This window comes from Triplophysa dalaica, chromosome 13, assembly GCF_015846415.1.
Source record: "Triplophysa dalaica isolate WHDGS20190420 chromosome 13, ASM1584641v1, whole genome shotgun sequence".
Classification (NCBI taxonomy): domain Eukaryota; kingdom Metazoa; phylum Chordata; class Actinopteri; order Cypriniformes; family Nemacheilidae; genus Triplophysa; species Triplophysa dalaica.
The window spans coordinates 8034118-8054367 of record NC_079554.1 but is presented as its reverse complement, the minus strand read 5'-3'; the positions used below and the strand labels follow the sequence as shown (position 1 = coordinate 8054367).

At 40.0% G+C, this 20250-nt stretch overlaps 1 protein-coding gene across 1 annotated transcript in view; it reads right to left on the bottom strand.

The window, feature by feature from the left end:
• Window positions 1-217: 217 nt before the first annotated feature.
• adcy1a (adenylate cyclase 1a) overlaps window positions 218-20250 on the bottom strand; it is a 46309-nt gene continuing 26276 nt past the window's right edge. Inside the window, exons 9-20 of the mRNA XM_056765433.1 lie at window positions 17492-17686; window positions 15709-15806; window positions 15432-15516; window positions 14206-14295; window positions 13261-13514; window positions 13040-13166; window positions 10869-10985; window positions 6642-6788; window positions 6416-6514; window positions 5147-5261; window positions 4312-4436; window positions 218-3014 (exon numbers count right to left, since the gene is read on the bottom strand). Of these exons, the coding sequence (XP_056621411.1) occupies window positions 2721-3014; window positions 4312-4436; window positions 5147-5261; window positions 6416-6514; window positions 6642-6788; window positions 10869-10985; window positions 13040-13166; window positions 13261-13514; window positions 14206-14295; window positions 15432-15516; window positions 15709-15806; window positions 17492-17686 (1746 nt within the window). The 3' untranslated portion in view covers window positions 218-2720. The remainder of the gene's footprint in view (window positions 3015-4311; window positions 4437-5146; window positions 5262-6415; window positions 6515-6641; window positions 6789-10868; window positions 10986-13039; window positions 13167-13260; window positions 13515-14205; window positions 14296-15431; window positions 15517-15708; window positions 15807-17491; window positions 17687-20250) is intronic.

The window sequence follows — 20250 nt, the reverse complement described above, 5'->3', positions numbered from 1 at the left end:
TAAACAGTGGCTTTTAATTTGCAATGTTTGATCACATCAAAAGCTTTCCTTGTTTGCTTCAGTTGTTTTTCCCGAGTTACGCAACCTCATAACTCACAGGTCGTTCACTCAATAACAGTCCATAGATTGATGTACAAGGTCACGTACGTCAAGAGTATGCGGTCACAACAACAAAGACGCACAAAAACACCACAGAAGCCCCGACCTCATCTCTCATTGTTATTTTATTCCCGAACAGTGCAAACACAAGTATAAAAGATCTCGATATGAAATTTACATTCACATAGAACCATCGCAATAAATACATTGCAACCCCAAAAATAGCACAAATATTACAAATCGTCAATAAAATACTCTTGTCGTTAACTCTACAATATATTTAATACGTACAATAATTTTGACCCGTATCAAATATGAAAATATCTAATCAACATGAAAATCTATTCTATGGTTTTACTGTGCACACTTTATGCATTATTAAAGTTATTAATACATCATGAATGTTCATAACAACAGTAAGTTAGGCCACTGTAGTCAAAATAGGTCATATTAAGCCATATTAAATAAAACCATTTAGCTGTTTGGCTACATTTGTTGGATAGAATCTGAAATAGTCAGTGATACGATAAGCATTTTGGCATTTGGCATTCATATTGGTTGAATAAAAAAATCTACAGATGTGAAAGTCCAATGAGCAATTGACCTAAATACGCTAAAACTTTATAATTCTGTTCATGTGGGAAATGAATCTAAATGCGGCTAATATATTTTGAAACAAAGCGTTCCTGAATATGCAGTTTTACGTAAAAATAGAAATAAGAAATAGCCCATTTGTGAGAGCCAAATGTGGTTTGGTCAGTCCATATGAGAATAAAGCTCGAAAGAAAACCAAGTGCACACAAAGTTGTGCTATAAAAGAAGACGGTTTGATATGTCGGTTGGCACATATTCAAATACACGTTCTCTTTCAGACCCTGGATTAAAAAGGCAGTCACTTTAAGAGCTTGACAAAGGCGCCAATGCTACAAAACTCCCAAAAAGCTTTTCCCTAATGTCTCACAGCACCACGCATAGAACAGGTAAGCGGATAAGCCATCAAGAAAGACGATGATTCAAAAATGACGCTTCGTATCTTCAAGGCCATTAGGTTTTGGGCTCATGCGGTGCTACTGAAGCGTGTTTCGCAACATTTCTTCACCCTTGATTTTCTTTTTGCACTAGGCATGCATTAGAAACACAAATCGGTTATTAAACAGAGCTGACGTGACAGAATTACGGCATGCTGAGAGGGACATGCAGAACGGCATGCTTGAAGCCAAACGTCACTCCCTAGGCATCATGGGAAATCTATCAAAGAGACAGTAATAGCACACAAAGTAAATGAAAAGGAGAGCTCATATTCGTTTATTCAAATGAGGCTGTAGAGCAAGACGTCTGCATGCTCTTGAACCGAGACGTTCAGATAGCAGAACCTAAGACCTATAGAGCACATGACACATCCAGCACTAAAATATCATGCATGTTCAATTGCGTGTTAAAGATTGTTGCAAGCACAGTGAGAGATGTTGCCATTAATAGGAGATTCTGAAAGCGCCACTTAGAAACCGAAATATTTGAAGTAGAGAACAAATGCCCAGCTTGGTATTCTATTCAGGAATTTGATCACATACTGGAAGCCAATGATAATAAAATCCTGCACTGCCACTCGGCTTTGATCTTCTTGAGTGATTATAACAATATTTTTCATTCCTGACAGTTTATTAAACATTGTACTAATGTGAGATTAGTTTCATGTTGTCATGTTATTACTTGATAGGATAGTCCAGACGTCAAAAAGAGCAGTGGCAAGCGATCACAAATGTTTTCTCCAAGCCCGGTGCGTACACACACATCACCTACAGGAAAACTTTGCTTATTCAACCCACGCATAGATAAACATTTACCCACGTCACAGACTCTTTCTGTAAATGATTACAAAACAGGATAGTGTTTTTCTGTAATAATAAATCATTTTGGTGTCTGATTTAGCGTCAGTGTAAATGTTTAGTATTTTTGGCAGTCTCTCTCTATCGCCCATGGATGAACGACTAAAAAATTGAAACGCTGGAAATTCCATTTGTATGGCGTTCGAAAACCGCGTCTCTGTAAACAATTTATTCAAAACAAATCTCAATATGAGTAACCCTTTTTTTGTTTAGTTTTTTCAAAAACCCAACACAACCTTCTTCTCAACATTTCTTGATCTCGCAACACTCAAACTCACGTACAAAATACAGCGCTGTTTAAAATCTATGTTTGGTCCTCACTGCCCAAATTATTCATTGCCGTGGCATCTCTTGACATTTTCAGATAACACACACACGTTGTGTCTCCTCGGCTGGTGTGAAGCTGCCTTGCAGTAGATCGCATGCTCCGGTGTAGGAGACCCTGATATCCTATTGGTCTGGGGAAGACTCATTGAAACGCACACGCATACATGCGCACACAAAAAATACACACATGCTTATTATATACTTGCGTTGGGGGGTCTCTACATGGCACATTTTAGTTTTCTCTCCTCACTCCACCAGTGCAAAGACAGAGACCTCACCATCTCTTCTCCTTTTTTTTAATCCCAGTGCTCATTATTTTCTTCTCTTATAATCTTGCTCCATTCATTCTCTCTCCGTGCACCTGATTTACTAAAGGATCGGTCACCGAAGAACCAATCTCCATGGCGATCACACCTCCATCTCCACGTCGACGGACACGGAGGGCAGATAAAGAATGCTGTTTTTCGACGTTGTGCCAACTTGCCCGAGGGTGTTACTTTTTACCCCGAAAGTGCTGACGGTGGGCGCCGACCCCAGATTCGTCCGGATGCGCTCCAGGTTCTTGGACGTGTGGTGTGTGCTTTGTGAGGCTCGGCCCTCCAGAAAGTAGGTGAGCATCTGACCTTTGCCCTTGACGCTGACCTGGCCGCGACATAGGAAGCGATAATGACCAGAGAGTAGACGGAAGACATCCTCTGTCACCTAGAATCAGAAAAAAATATTACATTTAAAATTAAATAAAAAAATGATCTGAAAAGAATAATTCGTTAACACATGCAATCGTTTTTTTCATACTAACGTGGTATAAATATTTAATGCAAATAACGCAGCATCCATTTGTTTTGTCATCCTTTGTCTGGCGTTACATTATATAATCACGCTCCTCTTATTCATGTGAAGGCTTTTAAACCACTTAAGCACAAAGAGTTGTGAAAATGGGAGAGATGTCAGATCTGCATAGAGGGACAGCACTTAAAGGGGTTGCATTCTTAAACCTGTTGCTGTGACTCCTGTCACTGATGTCAACCAAAGAACCAAAGAAAAGAGGAATTCAATGTGTTTTTTGTTTAAGTGTTTGAGAACTTCATTCAATTTCATGATAGCTGAATGGCTATAATTAATGTTAAATAAATTTTTTAAATTGATTCAAGCTATTAAAGAAATGTACAGGTTTTCGCATTCGTATGGATATTAAATGTGACCCTGGTCTTATGGGTCAATTTTTTGAAGTTAAGATTCTTTCTATTCTTTCTAATACACCTTTCTATTGATGTATTAGTTGTTAGAATAGTAAAACATCTACAAAACTCTGGATTCTGATATTGGAAAAAAAAACTAAATATTGAGGAAATTTACTTTGAAGTTGTTAATCAGGGGCACTCTGGCAGGCCACAAAAAAATAGTTTTTATATATTTAATGTAGGACAAAATATCTTCATGAAACATGATCTTTACTTAATATCCTAATGATTTTGGGCAAAAAAGAAAAATCTATAATTTTGACCCATACAATGTATTTTTCTAAAAATGTTCCCGTGGTATTTAAGAATGGTTTTGTGATCCAGGGTCACAAATGTGAAATTATTAACATTTAAAAGTATATTTAAAAACATTAATGTTACCTGCGATTAATGATGATAAGTCACAGAAAAAAATGTGTGATTAAAGATATACATTTTTTTATGATTACATCACTACAAAAACAAATTAAAATCAAATTATTATAAGAGTTTAATTATTAATAATTATTTAAAAGATTCAAATATATGTTTATTTTGAAAGTATTTAGACTTATTTTAATCTCTGAAACGATATACAATAACATAAATATAATATTCATTATGAAATACAATACAAAATACAATATAAACAAGAAACTAAATAAAAATAATACTACATAAGTGATGACAGCAAAAATAGAAGTGAAAATGTTGTAAATAGTTTTTAGAGACATTAAAATGCCAACATCTGTAGAAACACACATTTGGGGTTGTTGTACCTGTATCTTGCCCTGAACTCCAGTGCTGTCCATTCTGCTTGCAACATTTACTGTGTTTCCCCAGATGTCATACTGAGGTCTGCGAGCTCCAATAACCCCGGCAACCACAGGACCCACATTAATACCTGATCAATGAATCAACAAATTGCATAAAAAATGTACCTTAAAGGTTTTAATAACATAACGCATATTACTATACTTGAACTGCATCATGTAACATACTTCCATGTGAAACTGAATTTTCTATTTGGATTGAAAAGACCACAGTAGAAGACCTAACACAAACCATAGCAACACGTGCAACCATCAAAGACACCCTAGAATTTATCACTTTGCAGGTAAAGAACCTTTAATTTCTAAAATTATAAAGATAATACAAATATAACTAACACATTTATATATATATATGTATATAGAATAAAAACATTAAATTAAAAACGATTAAGAAAAACATTTGTCTTTTTGGAATAATGTTCACTCAAAGGTAAAATAGGGTCAAGTCTACTTGTTCTGCACATCCTCAGTGCGTTTGCACATGTCACTTGTTTGTGTAGACATTTGTATAAAAGGTAAAATAGGGTCAAGTCCCCTTGTTCTGCACATGCTCAGTGCGTTTGCACATATCACTTGTTTGTGTAACTGTACATGTCAAATACGCAACCCTGTGCAAGACGTCATACTCAGGACATCCTATAGAACTTATGAACAAGGGATGTCCGGCACAAGGTGAACACTAACAGTCTGACGCTTTTCCTCCGCTCGTACACAAGCTCACATGCGCATGCTCGCCCACACAAACCCACCGATGACAGCTTCCTATTACAAGATCACTCACCGACTCTAAGCACAAAGTCATTGTAGGACTGATAGTTGATCGCGTCCAGAACGTCAAACATTTCGATGGTGAAATCAGCAACTGTGCACATGTGTGCGGAAATGGATTTCTTCACCTATTCAGGTGTAACAGAGATCAAACGGAAAGACAAAATAAATCATAAGCACTTCAACACTCGACAAGTTGTTAATGAGCATTGACTTCCAGAAGTGAGCAACAGTTTGTGACATTTTTCAGTGGAACACAAAAGGAGATGTTTTGCTTCTCTTTACCATATAACATGGGCATGAAACATAATAAATATGACCATGATGCCGCATTACTATTACGATGAAAGGCAGAAATGTAACACTCAATTAGTCAAGAAGTCCCGCCTTCTAGTAAAAAGCACCAATCGTCAATGAATAAAGACTGATGGTTCTCTGTGAGAGGTGGGCAGAGTCTTATCAGGTGCTTGGCAACCTGTGGGCATACGCAGTAGCTGAAGCGATCTCGATCTAAGGTTTTCAGCACAATTTGAGCTTAAGAAGTTATGGTGCAGTTGATGTCACGTTTAATTGTTGTTTATTGACATTTAAGCCAGTCATTTTTGAGAAAGGCCGTCTTACCCCATTCAAGTAGATAGGACTTTAGTTTCGTATGACTAAAACAGTTGCAAACAAGACTGATGATTGCGCCGACTTCCTTAAAGGGACTTTGAAATGGCCTGGCAATAATAAGGGTCTGGCAATAATTTCAAACGTCAATAACTTTATTTTAAAGCAGACCCTTGTAAAAAATAGGATTCTATTAAATGGAACCGAGAAGGTTCATCAAAACTTCTTCTGTGTGTCAGGGAAGAACATCACAAAGGTTTGGAGTAACATGAGGACAAGTAATCTTATTGGATATACTACTTTATCGTTGTAGCCACACACAGTTATGTCACAATTCTGCACTAAAATTAATAAAATTCATGCATTATTTACTCCCTCATGTCATTCCTAAACATATATTACTTTCTTTCGTCTGCAAAACACAAAATAAGATATTTTGAAGAATGTTGGTAACCAAAGAACATAAGTCCCATCGACTTCCATTATATGGACTCAAAACCACTCAGACACTTCTCAAAATATCTATATCTATATCGATCTATTTTCTGCTCCCCCAAAGAAAGAGTCATGAAATGACATAAGGATAAATAAATGATGACAGAATTTAAACTTTAACCTGAGAGGTGTGTTTTCTATTAAGTCATCTGTGATTTGGGACAGAACTTTTGTGTACCTTGGATCCTGTAGTTGGCACGAGTCCGACTGCAGCCATGTACGTGCTGCCGATAGTTTTGATCTTCTCTATGTCTCTGTAACATTCCTTATCCATCAGCTGCCTCAGGATAAAGAGAGAAATGATAAAGAAATAAAATATAAATGAGGCCCAGAGTAGGATTAAGTTAACTTGCACGCTGAGCCAAAACATACATTTCTCAGGTTGAAAAACAAGACACTCTCACCGCATCAAAGTCGGCGATGATCTCGTTGAGCAGCCGGAGGCATTCCACACCCATGTTGTTTCCATCCAGTTCAATGTAGAAGTCATTAAAGTTCGGAATGGAGGCGAACAGGACGCCCACCTGAGAATAAGACTGATAATACAGGTCCTGGAAGAGTAAAAGAGAAGAAAAAGTCATGAGACCCTTGACCCAAGAAATAAAAAACTTTTTTTTGGTAACCCAAACAGACCTCATGTCATTAATTTAAAGAGCACTGGTAACCAAAGAACACTGGACCCCATTGACTTCCATTATATAGACACAAAACACAATTTTTGTGATGAAATTTGAGACATTTCTCAGGATATCTTATTTTGTTTTCTACAGAAGAATGAGTCATACCGTATACAGGTTTTGAATGGCATTAGTGTGAATAATTAATGAGTTTTTATTTCTGAGTGAACCATCCCTTTAATGCACAGTATGATCAGTATGACTACTTGCCTTATAGGAAGACATGCATAAATTCTACAATCTTCTGAGTCTATATTTTGTTCCTTATAAACAAAAAAATGTACATGATCAAAAATAGAATTAAATTGGCGAATGAAATTTGCATACCGGACTCTGCCCCCGGATATCTGGGTATAGAAATGAGACGGCGTACTGCATTCTTCACCTTTAGTTCTGAGGAGCCTGAGAGCCTTTCACAACTGGTGCAGCGGGGCAGCACGCGTTGTGGCAAGAAGGACACAACTTTTCGTTCCCTCCTTCAGGCACGGTGACTGGCCAGAGCGTGTCAGACGTGAGCGCTACCACGAAATTGTCCAGGGGCCAGTAATGGAGGTTCCAGAGGTCTGGCCTGGGATGCCATAATGTGCCCTTCCCCTGAGAAATCAGGTCCATCGTCAGGGGAATCGGCCAGGGGGAGCTGTCGACAGGAGAATTAGCTCCAAGAACTAAGTCTGGTTGGGCCAGTACGGCGCAACTAGTAACACTTGATGCTCCTCTTCCCTGACCTTGCACAGGGTCTGTGCAATGAGGGTCCACTGTCTGGTTCAGGTTGCCTGGGATATGTGTGGCTTGCAGGGAGCGGATCACCTGCTGACTCCCCAGGAAGAGGCCTCGGGCGAGTCGTGTTATCAACCCTGGTGGTTGAAATACGCTACGGCTGCTGTGCTGTCCGTCCGGACCAGCAAGTGCTTGTCCTGCACGAGGGTGTAGCCTCTTCAGTGCAAGTAGCACAGCGAACAACTCTAGACAATTGATATGCCAACGCAGGCGGGGGCCCGTCCATCGTCCCGACACTTCGTGCCCGTAACACACTGCATCCCAACCCTGCAGGCAGGTGTCTGTCATCACCACGATGCGCCTCGTGACCTTCCCGTGAGGGACCTCTGTCCATAGAAAGGTCACTGAAGACCAAGGGGTTAGGGTGCATCGCCATAGAGGCGTAATGACCATACGCCTACTGCCGGTTTGGAACGCTCTCCAGGGAACTTGTTTCTGTGGCCAGTTTTGAAGCGGTTTCATGTGCATCAACCCGAGGGGTATCAACCCCGCCGAGGATGCCATATGTCCCAGGAGCCTCTGAAACTGTTTTAGGGGGACTGCTGACTGCCTGAATTGTTCCAGGGAGTTCAACACTGACTAAGTGCGCTCTGTAGTCAGTTGCGCTGTCATGGAGACAGAATTGTGTTCCATACCGAGAAAGAGAATGCTCTGCACAGGGGAGAGCTTGCTCTTTTCTCGGTTGACCTGAAGTCCCAATCGAACTAGGTCCCTGTGTGTACATAACAGATCTTGCGAGTGTGCCAAGATAAGCCAGTCGTCGAGATAGTTTTGTCGTGGCGGAGGTGGATATGCTTGATAGCCTCTGTCTGCTTCTTTACTGTCGAGAACTGTTCCTTGACAGTATCACCGAACAGCCCCCCTTGCAAGATGGGTGCGTCGAGAAGGCGGAACTTCTTGGCGTCAGTCATCTGTGCAAGGTTCGGCCAGAGGTGTCTCTCCTGGACCACAAGTGTGGACATCTTTCAACCCAGGGCCAGCGCGGTCAACTTGGTTGCCAGTGAGCGAAGTCGGTGGCGGTGCGGAGTTCCAGCATAAGCACTGAGTCAGCCTTACCCTCGTGGAGCTCTCTAAACCCTCTGGCCTGATGGAACCACAGGATGGCCGTAGCGCGGAAAGAGGGGGCAGCTTGGCCCACAGCAATGTAAGCTCACAACACCAGAGATGCCGAAATCCTAAATGCTTTGGACGGTTGAGAGTGGAAAGTCCCGAAGTCGATCATGTGTGAAGGCTCCGAAGAACAAAAGGTGAATGAATGCAGCACGTCGTCTCCCTTTTATACCTGAATATCCGGGGGCAGAGTCCAGCATGCAAATTTCATAGTCAAAGTTGATAGTTTCTTAAGGGTGAACCCCATCTGTCGCTTCGACACAACGTCGAGAGACCGACAGAAAGGGAACCACACTTACAAATACATGGTATCATATTTAAAGCTTTGTAGTTTTTCGACCTTAAATTAATATCTCTAAAATTATTTCAGCAGTAGAACAACTTTTAACCCAACTTATTCTACTGCTGCTGCTACCTGAGCGGCCTCACAGCGGCAACAACCACACTCTGTAAATTCTGTGTTTTGGTCGGTACCAACAGCCCCGACCATCCCTGCTTGCGGAAGAGTGTGAGATGGTTTCCAAGCAACGTTTCTCAATTCTCCGGTTCCATAAGGTTAGTAAATAATTCTAAGTGAATTGCTCTGCCTACGAGGAAGCTTATACAGCAACATAATTTAGAACACTGGTAACAGACAATTGCACTGTGAGCAAAAGTTAATGTCGATTTAATATATGTATGCAAATGCAAATCATAACAGAGGTTATTTACAAATAAGTGCAAGACACCATAACTGACTGCATAATACATAAGTGTGAAGTTGGGAAAATTATGGGTACACTACAAATGCACACTACAAATTAAAAGGTAAACAATTGTCTTTCCAAACCGTAACTGTACTTGGGTCGATTTTAAAATACAAATAAATCATACCTATTGCGGTTATTCCAACATTTAGAATGTGGTGTACACATAAATGCAGATTCAATTTTTTAATTAAATTTTTTAATTTTTTTAATCCTTACTATTTAAAGTGTCTAGAAACTAAGTTTTTGCATTTCTATAAGTTTTGGTTACTAATTCTCTCAAATTTTTGTTCTATAACTTTGTCTTCCTAAATTAAGAAAATTATCAAACTCATTTCCCTGAAAATCAAAAACAAGTGAATGTTATTTTTTTAAGATTTAAATCAGTTAAGCATGCTGTATCAGAGATTCATATTTCAGCCACAAATAATTTTTTATTTTTAAATGAATACAATTATTGATATTATTGGTTGAACCACATGTTAAGTGGTCGTTATATGTCCTTGACCCACTTAAACATCATGACGTTATAAAACAAGCAAAGGGAAAAGTAATGTTTGTATTTTGTGATTTTTTCTCCAGATTTTACTTCCCCGCGCCACTGTTTACAAAATGATTCTTCTCTCATAAGAGGAGGCTTGCTTCAGAACTTAGGATGTCTGATTGCATCAATTCCTGAGACGGATCTTAGGCAGGAAAAGAGGCAAGCAGCATGTGTTAAACATGGAGCAAAAACAAAACGTATGAACTGTGGAGCAGCGAGTGTGATCGTAATCATCCTATTTAAATTCTCACAATGCAGCTTGGCAGTGAGATCACAAAAGGGAGTGAGACAGCGAGGCTGAGCATTTACACTACGCACAATGCTATCTCATTCACATGATCAAAACATACAGTATCATCAAAGCATCTGTGCTGACCTCTCTCCTCCTTAACAGCTGGATCACAACAACATTGCCATGAAGTGGTGACTTTGAGTATTACAACTGCAAAAATAGTTATTATTTGACCACACCAATTTAAAAATTTAATTAAAAAAGTTGTACATATTCAATAGTGAACATCATTCTACATAAAACATGCTTTAATTGTTCATATTTGTTTAACTAACTTTAATTTATGACCTTATAGAACACCATTTCTGCTGATGAAACCAAGTCTGTGGGGGAAATACTATCCAGAAAACAACCACTGCAATCTTTTCACACAGTGAATTTAATGTTTTACCGTGTGGCTGTGTGAATGATGCATCATGTGGACAATAAACACTCTTGAGGTTATACCCAGAATTTTGTGAGTTACAGTATATATAAAATCTGACCATGTTTCTTGGGTTAGACATCAGGAAGTGTTGAGCTACATGTGCAGGCAGCAGGTTAAACAGAATCCTCTTATTGTCCAACTTCACTTTCTCCATATCATTTCTATCCTCCTCAGCCTAAAACACAAACAAAAAAATCACACTTTAATAATTACTGAATGGTGGCAGCAAGATAATATACATTTAGCAATAAGTTTAAACTAGGGTGTGATTTTTCATCCCTGATTATTTGTACTAAATATAACCACTAGAGGGCGATGTTATCAGTGAAATGACTGCCACTGCTAATGCTTATGCATATGGCCCAGATTCCTTTGACTTCTAAAAAACTCTAAATTCTGTGGAATGGAATTGTGCCCACAGTCTATTGTCTTCCTGGACAACTGACAAAAATAGTCATGACTCATCTTGCACTAGATAAAGTTTTGTCCACTAAAATGCTAGTGCCAGTTTCATGCTTCTTTGCTTACTTATATAAACGTTTTAAGCACCTCCAAATTTCATGCACTACAAAAAAATATTTCTTCGTATTTTTGTTTGTTTTACAATAAAATATCTAAAACAAATAAAATTTACTGAAGAAGCAAAGTGACCAAAATATTGACTTTTGTTTTCTGAAAGAAAATATAACAATTTTATTAAAGCGACCATTCCCGTGATGCGAATTTTCAAACTTTAGTTAGTGTGTAATGTTTCTGTTAGAGCATTAACAATATCTGCAAAATGATAAAGCTCAAAGTTCAATGCCAAGCGAGATATTGTCTTTAACAGAAGTAGCTTTTCAAGGACTATAGAGAACGGCTGGAATCGGACTACAGCCCTCTACTTGCCGGGTACATGATGTCAGTATTCCGAGTGCTTTTAACAACCTCCGCCCAAAGGAATACGGCAATAAAAGGGCGAGGCCTTTCTTGAGTAGTGTTTGGTTATCAGAGATTGTAAACATTTGACTGAGCTAGGCGCTAAACTGCCTTCACTTTCATCACAGTCCTACAGCTGGCAATAAGAATTCAGATACACATTCTAAGATAACCAACAGTGAAATAACAGCTTCCATGACTTTAATATCAGCTGTGAAAGCTGTTCTGTGTAATACACTGATATTGTGTGTGTGTGTGTGCGCATACCTCTAAAACACTTCTATGACACGTCCTTTGAAATGACTCCTAGCTTGTTTCATTATCCAACTGGGGTTCAACATAAAGAGGCAAATCTAACGCTTTTGTTATTAGTGTTAATTAATATAACCGGTCTGACCTAATCGGTCCGGCGTCATTTCTCTCGCCATAGCAGGAAGAAATTCGATCTCGGTCAAAGATTGATGTTTGCACATGCACCAGCAGACCTCCGTTACACTTCGATCGATCCACATGTGTTTAACTGATGAAGTGAAGTTGACGCTATTGTTACTGTTTATTGCTAAAAGCCAAAGTTTGAATACACCTGTATTGATAGTGGCACCGACCAATCACAACAGCCTGAGAAGCGGAAGCTGGCTGATATGGTATGGGTGGGACATCTTCAGACAAACGCTCTAAGCGGAGAACCAATCATGACAGACTGGGTCAGCTTTACCAATAAGAGCATTTCGGAAGGAGGGACTTTATATAGATATAAATCAAGTCATTTTGTCAGAAGAGGGACAGCGGTGAACAACAGACTTGAAGTATGTGAAATATAAAGCGTTTTTTGAAACTAGTAACATGATCATCCATTGTTAAACACTCAAAAAACACAATCAAAGCTTCAAAAACAGCGAGTTCTTGTAATAAACAACCGAAAATATCTGTCAATGGGCAAAGAAAAATCAAGTGTCAAATTTATTTACATTTCTTACCCAATTTGCAGATTTTTCTGCATGAACTCACTTAATTTTTTTTGTCAGAAAACAATATATTAATAAGAAAGTTTATTTTAATTTATGCAAAACAAGGAATTCTTCTTACTTTATTATTGTGCAGTAATCGCTTTGAAATATCCCACCCGAACGTCAATAAGAAATACGTCATCAGAGACTTGAGTATGCTGCTGTTCTATGTGAAACTAAACGTGCTGTGCAATGAGCATATAAAACTTTGTGAATTTTCTGCTGAGTTCTGCATGTCTTAAAAATGTGCTTAAAATCTCATGCATTTATCTGAAGACTCATTCATGTACACACAAGCACTCACTTGAGTGGCCCAGAGGTAGTCCAGTCTAAGTTTTAGATCCAGTTGTCTGCAGTGGAGCACTAGAGCTCCAGAAAACAACAGCATTGCCAGAACGGGGTCGTAGCCATGTGTGTGGAAGAATCCACCGCTGCATATAACACAAACATGCACACAAATATATGAAGAAACCCCCGATTATAAGCAGATGATAAAAATAAATTGTTGTGTTGAGTTCTACTCACCCCATGGCCTCTCGATAGCCACTGGTCTCCATGACGACAGTGTGGAGGATGTTGAGAAGGAGAAGCAGGAGTATCTTGGGTAGCGATGACACACGCAGGTACAGGGCCACAGACAGCGACACCATCACACATGATAAAAATATGTACGGAGTGTATTTACACACACCGGTGCCCACGGTGGTCCCGTTGACTTTGACGACTGTCACCATGGAGACATTGGAATTCCCCTCTAATGACCACGGCACACACCCCACCTGTGTAGAGACGGTAGCACATTGACATGTACAATTTTGCAAATACATTTAAATCAGTTACATTTTTATGATTGAATGTGTAATAAGGAAGTATATAATATATGCACCTTTTAATATTGTACTAAAGTTGATATTATATTATGACATTGTCAACACTAGGGCTGTCACAGTGATGGATTTTTACTACAAAGTTATCATTTTCAAAAGAATGAGTGATAACGATATTATTGTGATATCTATTGTTTTTTATCAGTCAAATTAATATTTGATTTAGTTTATTTTGTTGTTCTTTCTCTTTTGTGGTTAATGAATCATTCCAAATATGAGATTTTGTGAATATTGGTTATTGTGGCTCTAAAGTTAAATTGTTAAATGATGCAAAACAACCACATTTCTTAAAAGAATAATATCTGGAGTATATGGTGTAAAAAGAAACTTGGTTTAATGTATTAGGGTTTAAACTTAAATTACGTTTTTTTTTATTTAGTTGTAGAGCTGTATAAAGAAGACCACACATTCACCTAAACTGAGATTACAGTAGCAAATAGGATGAATTATTATTATTCAGATCTGATTTCAAGGATGTAAATTCAAAGGAGGTACTATGATGATCAGACAATGTCTTTACAAAAAATCACAGTTCCCCCCACAGACACCCCCCTCCCTTTTACTACAGTAAACACACACTCACCACACATCCCTGGGTCACGGAGTACATGAGCAACACCAGAAACCCACACAGAACCGTTCTGATCTGCAGGGTCAGACAGTCAGGAGAGCACTAAACAGACAGATATAAAGAGAACAGAACGAGCAGTAAGATATCAGCAAAAGTGCAGAGAGTAAAGATAACAAAAAAATATGTATACATTTACTAAAGAAAATTTTATTGACACTTCTCTCTACACAACGCATGAAGCTTGGCTTAGCTAAGATGTTGTGCAATTTTTAGGGAGTGCTGCGGTTGTAAGCACTTTATGGATTGTCAAAGTGTGTTTGCTTGAGTCCTTTCTAGTGTGTTTGCTGAGTCTATTTCTATTTGTGTACATAGGGTGTTTTGGTTGGTTGCCAGGACATTGTAATGTAGTTTGAAGGGTGTGCGGGTTAATTGTAAAAGTGTTGCATGTGGTTGCTAGGGCATTTTTAAATTATTGCCAGGGTGTTGTTATGTGGTGCTAGGGGAATTTATGTGATTGCAATGCAGTTACTCTGTAGTGGTTAGGGTCTTCTGGCTGTTTACTAGGAGTCTACTACGGCATTTCTAATCTCGACTGTGTCTAGGGTGTTTGGATGTTTGCCAAGGCATGATAATGTGGTTGCCAGGGTGTGCTGCGTGGTTTTTAGTGCATTCATTTTTGGTCCATTGGGTGTTGCTATGTGCTTACCAAGCCATTTTGAGTGTTTGCTAGTGTGTGCTGGGTGGTTGTTGGCGGATTACCTATGGGTGCTGATATATGGTTGGTTGTCAAGGCATTGTAATGTGGTTGCTAAGGTGTGCTGGGTGTGTTAGCGTTTTATTATATTGTTGCAAGGGCATGTAAAATTGTTGCCAGAGCGTTGTTATGTGGCTGCTAACGTGTTGCCATTTGGTGGGTAGGGTCCTCTGAGTGTTTAAAAGGTTGTTCTCAATAGTATAAAGGTGATGTGGGTGGTTATCAGGATATTGCGCTGTGGTTGCTAGGGTGTTTTAGATGGTTACTGTGGCATAAGTATAAGCAATAATATATGCATGCTTTCCTTTGCAAGCACAAGTAAATGAATGTTGTGAATTGTTAAATGAATCAACCAAAACTAAAGGTTTTGCAAAAGCACCTGCTGCCATGAAGCCTATGAGAGCACTGCTAAATAAAGCTAATAACAGAAAAGAATGGCTTTAATATCACCTTCAGTGTGAGTGTGTGTTTAATTGTGTGTTACCTGCACATGAGTGATGTGAAGGTACATCACACTTGCCATGTGAAAGCACAGGCACAAAACCAGCAGAATTATAACCAGAAGACCTCTACAGTAAGAGAGAGAGAGAGAGAGAGAGAGAGAGAGAGATGTTATATGTTAATAACTATGCAGAGTGTGTATTGTGCGCTGCAGTGACCTGAGCCTGTGTCTGGCAAATAAAGAAAAGTGTGTGTGTTCTATGAGTGCACTGTTACATGTTGTTGAGGCAGGTTTTGTGTGTCTTTTGTGATGTACGTACTGTGGAATGATGAGAAAATAGACGACTGTGAAAAATGAAGTGAGGATGAGGGAGATAACCACAGCGCCGATGAAGGCGTCATCATACACTTGCTGATACTGTGTAAGAGAAAGAGGCAGACAGAGACAATTTGATAGATCATAGCAATTATTCAGTCAGTTGTTAAACACGTCGATGAGTGTCTACTAACAATGTTCAACATCAATGGACAATTCAGTCATCTCTTATCATTAACTAGTGTCATTTCCGCTTGTCATTCAATTTGTGTGGGGGGCATGATGGACGTGCAAATGTCAATCAAAAATGATTTGTCTTGCTTTGGCTTTATAAATAATATAAACTATTACTACACTATTAATATAAAAAAAGTTTTTAACTCTTTATTTACAGTATATTATCATGGTTGAGTAGTTATGTTAAACAAAAGATTATACATAAAAGGCATTTGAAAAGAAATATAAACAAACAGTTCATGGTAAAGTTTAAATTGCTAAAGTGAAAGTTCACTCATAAATGAAGATTCTGTCATCGTTTACCTGTATTCACCCACCCATTTCAAACTTGTAAGACTTAGTTTTCCCCCCCAAAAAAACAAAAGAAGATATTTTGAAAAATGGAGGAAACCAGCACCCCTTCACTTGCATTGGTTTCATGTTCTTCCAATAAAAGTGAATGGGTGCTGTCGCTGTTTAGTTACCAACATTCTTCAAAATATCCTCTTTTGTGTTCTGTGGAAGAAGCAAAGTCACACAGGTTTGAGAAGCCAAGAGGGTGAGTAAATGATGACATAATTTAAATTTTTCAATGAACTATAATTTCAAATTAAAAAATAATTCTACTAAACATCAACCCCTAAGACATAAAAGTTTCTCTCTTAGGTGTCGCATGCAACGCGTGTTTGTGTCATTCCAACACATCCTGTGAGAGATTTGTGTGTCAGCTTCATTAGAGTAAAAAACCAGCATCCCCCTCTTCACAAGAGCCAGATGCAATGTCATTATACTCCCACAGAGAGCAAGGAAAAGCACCGCGCTCCTGCACGCATAAGCCTGTGTGTGAGAGAGACAGAGCCATAGAGATGCTGTGCGTATGACATATATTCCCAAATCATTACTGTTGCCCCCATTCTGTTAGGGTGGGCGGACATCTCACATGAATCGGCGATTGGAGAGATCGGAGAGCGGGAGAGAAAGAGAACTAGTGAGAAAAGAAAGAGAGAGAGGGAGATGTGGGAGAGAGAGGAGGTTGAAAGTGAGGAGACAGGAGTCACGAAGCACAACAGAACAATGCGGGGGACGAGGAATTCTTCATTCCATCTCTCTCGCATTTCGCCAAGTCACTGTAGCTACACGGAGGAGAATGGGGTTAGTTGTCACACTTTCTAAACCAGTCAGTTTTTCTCAACACAAGTTTTAATGCAGTCCAAAACATGTTAATTGAAGACATATTGACCTTTTGTAACATCTGTATGAATGTTGTCACATTATATGGGGTAAGTTGTGTCAATGGATAAGCTTATTGTGGGCTTTTTTATTATTGTATTATTGTGAGCTTTTTTATTATAAATGACACGGCAAAATCCAAAGTGTGCAAACAACATATGAATCAAATTTAAGTTTCAATTGCAGAATAAAAAAAAAAAAGACTGCTAGACCACATGAGTGCACAAGCTACATTCAACATGTGACTCTACCAAGACCTTATTGGTTGTGCCCCTGTGACAACTAGCCCCAGTCTCCCTTGTTTACCCACAATCCACCAGAGTGTGTATGTGTGTACCTACTCTCTGCTCTCTCTCTATGTTCCTGTATGTAAGGGTAATGAAGTTCAGGTCCGCTGTCTCGGACTCTGTCTGGCGGGCTTCTATAAGACGGCCAATGTAACGGTTCACTCTGGTTCCGGGTGAGTTCTGCACCATGCCAGCCGAAAATGAGGTGCGATTGCGAAGCTTCTCGGAAGCTGTCCGCAGCGCTCGTCTCTAGAAACCCATAGAAAAATGAAGTGAGTACTTCCAGTATACCACATTACAAACCCTGACACATTGCACCTTTTGCTTTGCCCACAGTAAATGTTTAAAGGTACAGTTCACCCAAAAATGAAAATTCTGTCTTCATTGACTTTCTCTCAAGTTGTTTCAATTCTGTATAAGTTTTTTTGTTCTGATAAACACAGAGAAAATAGAAGATTTTGAAGAATGCTTGCAACCAACAGTTCTTGTATGGAGCCAAAATAGGGTCATATATATTTGCAACAGAAAAAATATTTGCAAACAAAACATAAGTTTTGCAAATAAAAATAGGCTACTAAGCAAAAAAATGCATCTTCGCAAGAAAAAACAAGTTTAGTAAAAACAGCAGCAATAATTTTGCAACACATTTTTTCCTTCACATCGCTCCTTTAAATCCGCGTTTCAGCCAATCGCTCCCTTGCGACACTGTTTTCTCTTTGCTCTTCACTTTTCTTTGCGCCTCGCTTTGTGTCCCTGATTTGACGTGGGGGAGGAGACAAGAGATTGGGGCGTGTACAAGCGACCTGAACCTGCCTCCCCTTACGTTACGCCATCAGCGTAAACTGCTGTGCAGATTGACGCCTGGGCCACACATAATCTGTGTGCGGTATGTATGCGGTGCGTAGAGCAACACGTATGCAGTACAGATCCGTTATGCGCCATTGTGTTTCCACACATACTACGTTACTTTTGCTTGCAAGAGTCTTAGGAGTGATTCAGTCAACAATGGTTAAGTAACTTCCCAATGTTTGGAAGATTATTCAAAAAATAAAAGGTTTATGAAACGCTATTTTCGTCATTGTGATTCTTTCTTTTGTTTAGTGCGAGTTGTTGATAAAAGAAAGGCTATCACGTTTATCTTTTGCTATGAAGGTTGCGGAGAAGAACGAGATGCAGACTTTGGGATCACTTCACTCTATGAACCAGTGCAGAAGTCAACATGGATCATATTACCACATGCTTGTCACCTGATTGTCACTATCTGCGTGCACCTTCCCGATTAAATATAAACACTGTAGGATATTTGTACGACACAACATTTTAATCCGATGTATTGTTTTTACAACTCTTGTTTTGTTTTTATTGCTTAAAAAGGTAAAATAAAAAAGGTAGTAAACTTAATTTGTATGCATTTTTGGTGAAATTATTGCATTTTTATGTCAATTCGTGTTCGTGTTTTGGCCATGATACGTGTGCTGCTGTACAGCAAAAATAGACGCGATGCATAAACAATTGCTGCACTAACGCAACTCATCTGCAACGGACGTGCCTCACTGCATACGCGTGCTGTGTGAATGATCTAATCCGTTAACATGTGCAGTAAATGATGACAGAATTTTTACATTCATAAGAAGACCATCCATCCATCCATCCATCTTCTTCCGCTTCATCCTGCGCCGGGTCACGGGGGCAGCAGTCTAAGCAGGGATGCCCAGACTTCCCTCTCCCTAGAAACTTCCTCCAGCTCTTCCGGAGGGACAACGAGGCGTTCCCAGGTCAGCCGGGAGACATAGTCCCTCCAGCGTGTCCTAGGTCTTCCCCGGGGTCTCTTCCCGGTGGGACATGCCCAGAACACCTTCCCGGGAAGGCATCAAGGGGGCATCCGGAAAAGATGCCTGAGCCACCTCAGCTGGCCCCTCTCGATGTGAAGGAGTAGCGGCTCTACTCTGAGCTCCTCCCGAGTGACCGAGCTTCTATCTCTAAGGGATCGCCCAGCCACCCTGAGGAGAAAGCTCATTTCGGCCACCTGTATCCGGGATCTTGTCCTTTCGGTCATGACCCGCAGCTCATGACCATAGGTGAGAGTAGGAACGTAGATTGACCGGTAAATCGAGAGCTTCGCCTTTCGGCTCAGCTCATTCTTCACCACGACAGACCGGTAAAGCGACCGTATTACTGCAGAAGCTACACCAATTCGTCTGTCAATCTCCCGTTCCATCCTTCCCTCACTTGTGAACAAGAGCCCCAGATACTTGAACTCCTCCACTTGAGGCAGGAACATTCCACCAACCTGAAGTGGGCAACCCACCCTTTTCCGACTGAGAACCATGGCCTCGGATTTGGAGGTGCTGATTCTCATCCCAGCCGCTTCACACCCGGCTGCAAACCGTCCCAGTGCATGCTGAAGGTCCTGGTCTGATGGTGCCAGCACGACAACATCATCCGCAAAGAGCAGAGATGAAATCGTGTGGTCCCCAAACCCGACACCCTTCGGCCCCTGACTGCGCCTAGAAATTCTGTGCATAAAAATTATGAACAGAACCGGCGACAAAGGGCAGCCCTGCCGAAGTCCAACATGCACCAGGAACAAGTCTGACTCACTGCCGGCAATGCGAACCAAGCTCCTGCTCCGGTCGAATAGGGACCGGATAGCCCTTAGCAAAGGGTCCCGAATCCCATACTCCCAGAGCACCCTCCACAAGATGCCGTGAGGGACACAGTCGAATGTCTTCTCCAAATCCACAAAACACATGTGGATTGGTTGGTCAAACTCCCATGAACCCTCCAGCACCCTGGAGAGGGTATAGAGCTGG